We start from the raw sequence: 10,737 nt of genomic DNA, 5'->3' as shown, positions 1-10,737 counted from the left end.
CTGATTAAACGTAATCAAAAGGCTACAGCCGTCTGGAATTTGAATGAACGGCATACTCTTCAAATTATTTAGGTATTATAAGTCCACTGGTATGTATTTATTTCTGAGAAATACGTTAAAGTTTAATTTTCCCTGTCCTACATCTTTGCGGAGATGGAATGAAATAAAAAATTTTCAGAGTGTAAATTGTATATATATGTACATACAGCCTTTGAAAAAGCAATCCTCAAAATGGACTCTATGAAAAGGAATGCATTTTGATTTGTTATGGAATTATAAAAAAATTTTGCTTACAATGCCTCTGCGGACATAATTTGTGGGCTGGTTGATTTAGGAAATAAACGGACAAATGAGAGAGGTACGCATATTTGTGTTTTTATATGGATAGGGCTATCACTACGACAATTATTGAAGAATAAATTAGTCTGTGCAGGGAAATTGGGATTGAAAGTAAGTGCAATGACATGTGATTAAGGACCAAAAAAGCGGAATTGCTATAAATTATTGAATACTTCAGTGGAAAGACCGTACTGTATTCATAACAATGTAAAAATCTGTCTTCTATATGATGTACCACATTTAATAAAATCCATAAGAAATGCATTTATAAAGGCAGTTGTTGAAACCAAAAAATTAAATTTGATGTAATAAGAGCATTATTTGAGTTAGAACAGGGAAATGTGACTAAACTGACGAAATTGACGTTATCATATTGCACTTATTAATTTAGAAAAAATGCGACTGATGCTTGTTGCTCATACTCTGAGTCATACTGTTGCAGCAGCAATTAAGTCCGCAATTATAAATGAACAATTAAATAGAAATGATTCCAATGCGCCAGCATTTATTGATGTCATTGACAACTTTTTTGATGACCTCAATAGCAAAAAATTTAGTGATCCCAAGCTATTGAAACGTGGGTTAAGATTCGAAAATAGTGTTTGGGAAGTGTTTTTGGATTTATACGAGTGTATTAACTTGTTTGCCAAAGACATTTCCGTTACTCTGACTAACCGCTTCAACCGAGGTCCATTAGAAAATAAATTTTCGTATATATGTGCCACAGGTGATCATAACACAAATCCGTAGGTGTACGAGTTTAATATAATTTTAGCAAAGCTATGTAAGTTCCACTCACAATCAAAAAATCCTAGTAACGTTGTATTAACTTTGGAGAATATTTGTGGAGGCAATGAAGCGTACTTGGATGAAGAAGCGGACTCATTTTGTTCAGATAGAAGTCCCATAGAAATGAATTCTAGTCGATATTTTATTGGTTACATTGCACGTTGTCAAAAAAGTCAAAAATGTTCAAATTAAATCAAATTAAATCCATCAGAGATGTTTATACACACCATTTTTTAATATTTGTCAGATATATGTAGAATTGTTTAAAAAGATTTTTAAAGAAAACAAAAATATTAGAAATATAAGAAAAATAATAATGTTAAAATGTATAGAGTCATTAAAATTTCTGATAATGCTTCCTGCAGGCCGATTCCACTAATCGCTAAAACTCCAATCTCTTCGCTAAAATTCTTAAATAAGTGATTCGCTTATTTTAGGAGAATTAGCGATTGTAATATTTAATTAATATTTAATTAATATAACATTGGTGTGTGAATTAATTAAATAATGGACTTTTTGATAAGAAGGAGATTTTTTTTTTCTGGTGATGTGAAAGATTCACGAAATCATTTACGTTGGAAAAGAAAATTTTTGCGGAATTCTACAGACCCCTTCGCTATATCTGATGCGCGTTTTATTGAAATATTTCGTCTTTCGAAATATTTATGTAAGCTTTTCATGGCAGAAATAACTCCGTACATGGTACCGAGAAGTCGATCAGATGGAATTTCGAGGGACATACGCGTACTTGTTGCATTGCGTTTTTTTGCTCAAGGTAAGTTGATATTTAATGATTGCAAAAAAAGTAAATCAATTATGTTAATTTATAGGATGTTATCAGCTTTCTGTGGACCAAAGCTTTTTATTAAATGTTTCTCAGCCAGTTGTAAGTAGATGCGTTAAGGAGGTTGCAAATATAATGAATCGTCATTTTGTAGTAAAGTACATCAAATGGCCCAGAACAATTCAGGAATTATGCGCTATAAAAGAGAAGTATATCTTCTAGTTAATCGACAACTATTTGTAGATTTTATGAAAATTTCGGTTTCCAGGGGTAATTGGTGCAATTGATTGCACTCATATAAAAGTTAAAACCCCTAACTCAGCTATTGAGCATGTGAATGTCTGAGAAAAGGAGGACATTCGCTAAATGTTCAAGTGGTATGATTCAAATTTAATTTATTTACATACTATGATAATAGGCATTAATCTTAGGTATGCGATTATAATCTAAAAATTTTAGATTGTAATGCTCGCTTCGGCGGCACTGCACATGATGCATCCATATGGAGCGCCAGCACCTTACGAGTGCTTCTTACTCGAAAGTACGAAAATGTGGACCGAAATTTCCGGTTAATAGGTAAAACTTGATTGTAATTTAATTTTTTTGAGAAACTAATTCTATTTTTGTATTTTTAGGAGATAGCGGTTATCCCCTCTTACCCTTTTTGATGACACCTGTTCGATGAAATAATTTGTCGACGGCACATAATAATTATAATGTGCAACATCGAAAGGCGAGAAATTGCATTGAGCGTTATTTCGGATTATTAGAAAGTTGATTTCGTTGCCTTAGCAGCGAAAGAACTTTAATGTATGATCCTGAAACAGCGGGCAAAATTGTTAATTCATGTTTGGTGCCACATATCTTCATTATTAAACATAATATAATGAACGAAGTTAATGATATTGACTGAACAGAAAACACGGACGAAGAAATAAATGAAGATAATGACTTTGAAGCACAAGAACCCGTCCCTGAAGCGTTTCTAGCAAGAGAGAAAATAATCAATAATTATTTTCAATATTAATTGGGTTTTTTTTAATTGCCTTTTTATTAAAAGTTTAAATATATAGTTATTTATATTGTTATTATTTTAATATTATTTTATTAATAATAAATTGTTATTATGACCAATATTCAACACTTTTTTATTAATACTCTGGCCTTAGGTCGTTAATTTAACACATAAAAATTACACTTATAAATTTGTGTTAAATATTTAATTGTATTTTAGTTTTTATAAAAACTTATTTGTATTACAAATATTTGGGTCTACTTCGTAGACCATCTTCAGTGTCAAATGAGGAAGAAAACCCTTAAAAATAAACAATTATTTTATTAATAAAAAAAGCGCAAATTTCCGCATCACCCCTGAGGTATTGCACACAATGCGTTAACCAAATTATTTTATATGGCTGTGCATCTGTTCTTTAGTGGCCTGCACGCGTTCGTCCGCAATCTCGTTCTCTTGTTTGAGCTTTCTTTCCTCCAGCTCAAGTCAACGTCCCTCAAGCCTCAACCTTTTCTCCTCTAACTCGACGAACTTTTGGTTGGTCTGTTCTAATGAGGAATTTCGCTTTCGTCGCTTGGCTGGACGAATAGGTCTTAAAAGCATACAACCCTCATCGTTGCCACCAGCAGATGGACCTGAACCGCTTGGCAGTTCCTTTCCCTCCTCAAGGTACTAAAATTAAACATTTGTTAGATTAACAATTAAAAACTATATAAAAAATAATAGCGATAATAAGACATTCGCCTCTAATACTTACCTCTAAATCATAAAAACATGAAATGTCACCTCCTGGTGTAGAATTGTAACCTCATCGAAATTGGGAGAATGGTTCATTTTAATACAATGTGTTGCAAACGTAGGATGTTGTTAGAAATGCTATATATAATTGACGTTCCAGATGATAAACAACTGAACTACAAGAGCGATACTGAAGGCTTAGCGCAAATATATATATCACTAATCAAAAATTAATTGCTAAGTTTATATTTACTTTTATTTGTTTTTATAAAAATTAAAATTTTCTTTAAAAAATATGTTTTTCGTCTGACTATGACAACACTGGTTGTTATTCTTTTTTAAAAATTAATTTCCCTTTTTCATATCTTTTTGTTTAATTATTATTTGACTTTTGACATTAAAAAAAATTTTTTTTTTTATATATAATTGTATTTGTAAAATTTCAATAACACTGAAGATAGCCTACGAAGTAGGCCGAAATATTTGTTAATAAAATAATTTATTACATAAATTAATCTTTGTGATATTTTATTTAATTCAAAGTTTGTTTTTATTTATTTTATATAAAATACAAGTTATTATATAAAAATTTAAAATTAAAAACCACGACCTAAAGCCCGGCAAAAAATTTCAAACATAAATATTGAGGTCAACACCAATACGAACATAATTATTTGTTTTTAATTTTTGTTTCTTTTTCTTGTTATTACATTTAACAAAAATTTAGTTAATGTCGAATACTTTTTTTGACCACTGTAAATGACTTTTTCTGTGTTCTGCCGTTTTCATTTTCTACATTTGCAACGTCTACGAGAAGTTATTCGACCTTTAATAGCCAGCTGATTAAAAGAACTTCTGCTCACACCAAAATTATTTTTGAATGCTTCCCCATTTTGAGATAGACAAAGACAAAGATTGTTTTGCTCTAGGTAGAGTTGTTGTTGTTAAACCAGAATTTTGAGTAGGCTAAATTAGATAAAAATTAGCTAAATTAAAGATTTTATAAATCTTTAAATTAAAGATTTTATAAATCTTTAAATTAAAAATTTCATTGTAAAGATTTTATAAGATTTTTAATAAGTAAATAAATAAATTTGAAAACTTTTATCCAAAAATAATGAATAAGGCCAATAAATAAATGAATAAATATTTACATAAGTGAAGCGCAAAAAATCCCTATGAAATTTCAATTTACTTTACCATCAATTTATTCGAACTCGCACATCAGCCTTATAATGAGAAATTTGACTATTAGATTTTTTGAAAATGCAACCGTGATATTTTATTTCGAAATTTAAAATCAGAGCTTGGTAGCCCTAAATAAATCTTGGCAGAAATTTCACAGTATTCCATTCAATTGGTTGTTGGTTGGTTTTGTTTTCCGTTATAAAATCGTAAAAATTGCAATATTTAAGGAAAATGGCTGCAAGATTAATTCAAAAAATTGTAAGAATTTGAAGTTTAAAATTTAAGAAGTTGTTTTGTGTGTGTCAGTACCTTCAACTTTCCTTTATTCCGTTTGGTTCCTTAAAATATTTTTAGATAAAATTTATTGGATTTAATTCTGCACGAGACTCACGTGAGGTTACAACGAGTTTGGGGACAACCGACGTAAAGGTCGGTCTATAAAAATTTCCTTCTAAGTGGTAAAACTGTCTGCTGATATAAGCAACTATTTTTATATAACACATTAAATTCAATATAAACTCTGTTACATCTTAGCACTCATTTTCTAATGTCCTAGTATTGGGTCATATTTGTCAAAGGATAAGGTATTCTTATGATATATTTCTTCCAAATTTGTTGAAGGAGCTTTCATATAAAAAATTTCTTAACCTCAATTAAAGTTTCGTGTGCCTCTAAAATATACTCAAACAGATGCAGACGAAACGAATTTTCTTATGTAACCTATTTTGCAAAACCAGTACCCGCATTATGTGTATATTTTGTAAATAATAAAAATGTGCTTTAAATTGATTATTTTACTTCAATAGGTTGGTTCTGTTCCGAACTCAAGCCGTGCTTACTCATCTAATGCAAAAAAAGTAACATTAATTCCTGGTGACGGTATAGGTCCAGAAATATCTGCCGCTGTGCAAAAAATTTTTGCAGCTGCCAACGTTCCAATTGAGTGGGAGCCTGTAGATGTCACGCCTGTTAAAGTAAGTTTTGTATAATTAGTTTATGCTTAAAACGATGGTTCTATAATTAAGGAAATTCCAGAATAAATTGATTTAATTAGTAACATTTTATAAAAAATTAGGTTAAATTAATATTTTGATTCTATTGAGAAACAAACATGAATATTAAACAAATAAAAAGTGTTTTATTAAATACGCATGTATATCTTCTAATACGTATAAAATATATTTAAGGGTCCTGATGGAAAATTCGGAATTCCACAAGCAGCTATTGATTCTGTTAACACCAACAAAATAGGACTCAAAGGTCCTTTGATGACACCAGTAGGTAAAGGCCATCGTTCACTTAATTTGGCACTGCGCAAGGAATTTAATTTGTATGCCAATGTAAGACCATGCAAAAGTTTGGAGGGTTATAAGACCCTCTATGACGATGTCGATGTTGTCACCATTCGTGAAAACACAGAAGGTGAATACTCTGGCATTGAGCACGAAATAGTGGATGGTGTAGTCCAAAGCATCAAACTTATTACTGAAGAAGCATCAAAACGTGTTGCCGAATATGCGTTCCAATATGCCAAAAACAATAAGAGAAAGAAGGTTACTGTCGTACACAAGGCTAATATTATGTAGGTAAAATCCTGTTATGTTCATATATATCATTTATTATGTATTGATGCAAATAGGCGTATGTCAGATGGTCTTTTTTTGCGTTGTGTGCGAGACATGGCAGAAAAATATCCTGAAATTCAATTTGAAGAGCGTTATTTGGATACTGTATGTTTAAATATCGTACAAGATCCTCGAAAATATGATGTTTTGGTATAATACTTTAATATAAGTATCAGTAGTTAATATTTATAAAATAAATTTGTTACTAAGGTCATGCCAAATCTTTATGGCGATATTTTATCTGATATGTGTGCCGGTCTTGTGGGTGGTTTGGGTCTAACGCCATCCGGTAACATGGGATTAAACGGCGCACTGTTCGAAGCTGTTTGTATAAATCAATAAAATTTGCAATTTATTCTAAAGTTTTATTTTTTTAGGTACATGGTACTGCTCCTGACATTGCTGGTAAAGATTTGGCTAATCCTACTGCTCTTTTATTATCTTCTATTATGATGTTACGTCAAATGGAACTGAATACGCATGCTGATAAAATTGAACGCGCTTGTTATGATGTTATTAGGGAAGGAAAATATTTGACAGGAGATTTAGGGGGCAAAGCAAAGTGCTCTCAGTATACTGATGAAATTTGTTCCAAATTGTAATTTGTTATATGCGGTTAAATAATGAAAAATTGAACAAGAAAAACAGCAAACAATATTTGGCCATCATTTTATTACTACTTAGTTGCTTAGGTCTTGAGTAGTACAAGTACCAATGATTTTAACAGTTATCAAAATAATTTCAATTTGTTTTAAACGAATAGTTTTGTATTGTTGGATGTTTATGTTATAAAGTTTAATTAATATTTTAGACTCTCAAAGAAAACTTTATTTATCTCAAGTTCATGTTCATGTATATTATTTTACAAAATTAATCCATAAGTTAAATTATATATTTTATTTGAAAGTATGTTTAAAAGAAAATCAAATTTTACTTTTCATCAGTAATGTGGAAAAAATTGAATTGTTAAAATAAATAAAAATTATTTATTAAAACTGAATGTATTAAACATGTATCAATTTTCAAATCAAGTATTATTTTAAACAAAGAATGATATAATGCAAAAGTTACATCAAAAAGTAACATATTTTTATAAATTTACTACGAAAACGTACACGTCAAAACAATATTTGACGTAAACACATTTCTATTGACATTGCATAAATTTAATTATATGACCTGTCCGCCTGTGGCTTTCATTCGCCGCTTGCAAATTCTATATATAATTCTGAGTCTAACAAGCAACATAATTATCTGTTCTACATTCCTTTGGTATCTGAATTGTTTTATAGTATTCCAGAATATTTAATTAGATTTCAACGTCAATGTGACAGTCGTGACTACTTTTAATGGAGGGGATTCGTAAAGTAATGAATTACAACAAAAAATTCATAAAATTATTTTAAAAATAATTTTGTGTTTTTACGGGCTAATTGGTCAACAGTTAAATAATAGACTTTTTAAAAATATTTACTTGCTTTTAAAAGATTTTATATTTAGCCATGTTTAACCTATAATCTCTATAGTCATTATCAGGGTACTATAAAATTTAAATACAATGTAACAGTATTTTTGTAAATAACACAAAGAATCAATAATAAAATACATTAACATCGAAACATAAATTATATATATGTATATAGAAAATATTTATACAATACTATGAAAATCATCTTTCGGATTTGTTGAAGGTGTTTTCACACATCTGAGCGCAGTGTTGTATGTCAGTTTTAAAGTTGAGTTTGGTGTCACTAGGAGTTTGGAGGATATATAACATTTCCAAGAAAAAGCGTTTTTATTGATTATTTTCTTGGTGTAACACCTTTACAATATCAAGGTCCAGCTCATGCTTTGCTGTAATACGGTGTGATGCCAGTCCCGTTTTTGACTCAATATTATTTTTATACTTTACACTGTATTATGTTCAGCTATACGCATCTTTAACTTGTTTTTTGTTGTATCAACATATACTTGGTTGCATATGTTGGATCCGTCACCTTTATATTTAATTTGATAAATCACATTGTGTTTATCCAAAGTATATATTTTTGATTTGGTGTTAGAGAAAAGCGTCTTCATCGTGTTTTGCGGCTTATATGTAATTTTCTATTTTTGTTCGTCATATATTGTGGATATTGTAATTTGATTGGAGAGTTTTGGGACATATACAATACTTTTATAAATTTGGGTATTCAGATTTACATTTTTCTTTCAAGATTTTATGAATTACTTGGTTAGGGTAATCATTTTTGTTTAAAACTCTTTTGATTTTGTTTCTTATCTCCTCGTGGAAAATTGTATTACTTAACTCTAATGCTCTTATAACCATATTGCTGGCAGTGTTCATTATTACATGGTGGGGTGTTTCGAACTAAAGTTTATAATTCGTCCAGGGGCTGTTGGCTTTTGATACTATTTTGTCATAATACGATTATTGTATCGTAATAAATGGATGCCTAAATATGGTAACTGGTCATGCTTTTCTTCTTCTACGGTGAATTTGAAAACTTTTGTGAGTCATTGAAAATTTTTAAAGTATCATTGATGTTATCAGTTCTTACAATTCCAATTGTCTACATATTAAGTTAAAAGCCTCGGTTTTATTTCCATTTTCTCCATGCATTGGTCAAGTAGTTTCTCTATTATAATATCTGCAATAATTGGTGACGCTGTAGAACCCATTGGCACCCATTGGCATACCTTTCCGTTCTTTATATATTTTATTATTTAATTTAAAGTAGTCGTTGTCTCTGAGACACAAACTTAGTATTTCGAAAAACGATTCTTTTATTTTTGTAAATTGTCTTATTTCGTTCCATTTAGAGTCTAAAAGTTTCAACGCTAAATCTAGGGGTATGCTGGGAAATAGAGATACGAAATCGAAGGATATCATTTTCTCATCATCATAAATATAGGTATTGTTGATTTTATTCAAGTGTGTCTTTAATTTTATAGTTTGATTTTTTTTTGTTATATTTTTAAGAATGGTTATCATAAATTAACACAGTTTGTATGAAGGTGAATTTATAGATGAGCAAATAGGTCTACATGGCATATTTTCTATGTGGATTTTAGGTAATCCATATAGTTTATGGAGGTTTGCTGTATTCGCTTTTCCTTGGAAATGTTATACATCCTCCAACCTCATACAACACTGTGCTCAGGTGTATAAAAATACCTTCAACAAATCCGGAAAGGATATACATATCTTTCCTGTATATGTTATTTTTATATCTATTGGCATAGTATTGTATAAATATTTTCTATATACATATATATAATGCATGTTTATTATCGTTCCTTTGTGATATATACTAAAATATTGTTACATTGTATTTAAATTTTATAGTACCCTGATGATGACTATAGATTATAGTTGAAATATGGGTACAAATAAAATCTTTTACAAACAAATAAATATTTTTAAAAAGTCTATTATGTAACTGTTGAATAATTAACAGGTAAAAAAACAATTATTTTCAAAAAAATTTTTTAGAATATTAAAACTGTGAATTATTAAAATTATTTGAATTAATTTTATATCTGAGTATTGCCAAATATCCATCATCAGATTCGCTGCCTTTTATTCGCAATAATATTAGTAGTTAAAATGCCTTGTTACAATAACAGTTGCAAGTTTGTGTTTTCCTTAGTCAGCTGTCATTAACTGCTGCACTGATTAACACTAAAATCGGAATTAATAAAACTGCTCTTAATTTATCATATTCGTTGGCTTCATTGAACATGCTACAAGAAATCTTCGAAAAGATGCACTACCACTTTCTCAGTGCTTTTAAACATCTACATCAGTGACGACTGCTCTAAGGTGCGGAGGAGTGCGGCGCACACCCTAACATAATTTGCAAAATGTCCTACATAAATTTATTAAATATCTTTACATCAAGAATTAATATTGTTTATTACATTTCCATATATATGTATATTTTCAAACATAAAAGTTTTAGCAAAAATAATTAAATATAATTGTCTATGAAAACTCAATCAATTTGCTTCTCCAAGCTGCTATAGTTAGTTGTGCTCATAAGTTTGCAGCTCAAATCGCATTTCTATTGTATTTTGTCTTTCCCCTTGCGTGCGGAAAAGTTAGCCGCACATTTATACGTTGCAAGTCTATTCGATTTTGTTTGATCACTGCATAAACATGTATGGTTCTGAGTACAAACTCTTTTGTTTAAAAAAAGTTGGTTCGTTGTTACAAGGAGTATGTAAAAAGTTGTGTTTATTCCATATTGATATAATAT

The 10,737-nt window shown here is 29.8% G+C and overlaps 1 protein-coding gene across 1 annotated transcript; it reads left to right on the top strand.

The window, feature by feature from the left end:
- Positions 1–4,890: 4,890 nt before the first annotated feature.
- LOC119665737 (probable isocitrate dehydrogenase [NAD] subunit alpha, mitochondrial) lies at positions 4,891–7,472 on the top strand. Its single transcript, XM_038074973.1, has 6 exons — positions 4,891–5,108; positions 5,657–5,824; positions 6,038–6,432; positions 6,490–6,625; positions 6,686–6,799; positions 6,853–7,472. Exons 1-6 carry the CDS (start codon positions 5,082–5,084, stop codon positions 7,075–7,077), a joined length of 1,065 nt encoding a protein of 354 aa, XP_037930901.1. The 5' UTR covers positions 4,891–5,081; the 3' UTR covers positions 7,078–7,472.
- Positions 7,473–10,737: the final 3,265 nt, after the last annotated feature.

This window comes from Teleopsis dalmanni, chromosome 1 (genome assembly GCF_002237135.1).
Source record: "Teleopsis dalmanni isolate 2A chromosome 1, ASM223713v2, whole genome shotgun sequence".
Classification (NCBI taxonomy): domain Eukaryota; kingdom Metazoa; phylum Arthropoda; class Insecta; order Diptera; family Diopsidae; genus Teleopsis; species Teleopsis dalmanni.
Note: the sequence above shows the minus strand (reverse complement) of the source record. Positions and strands in the feature narration are given on the sequence as shown.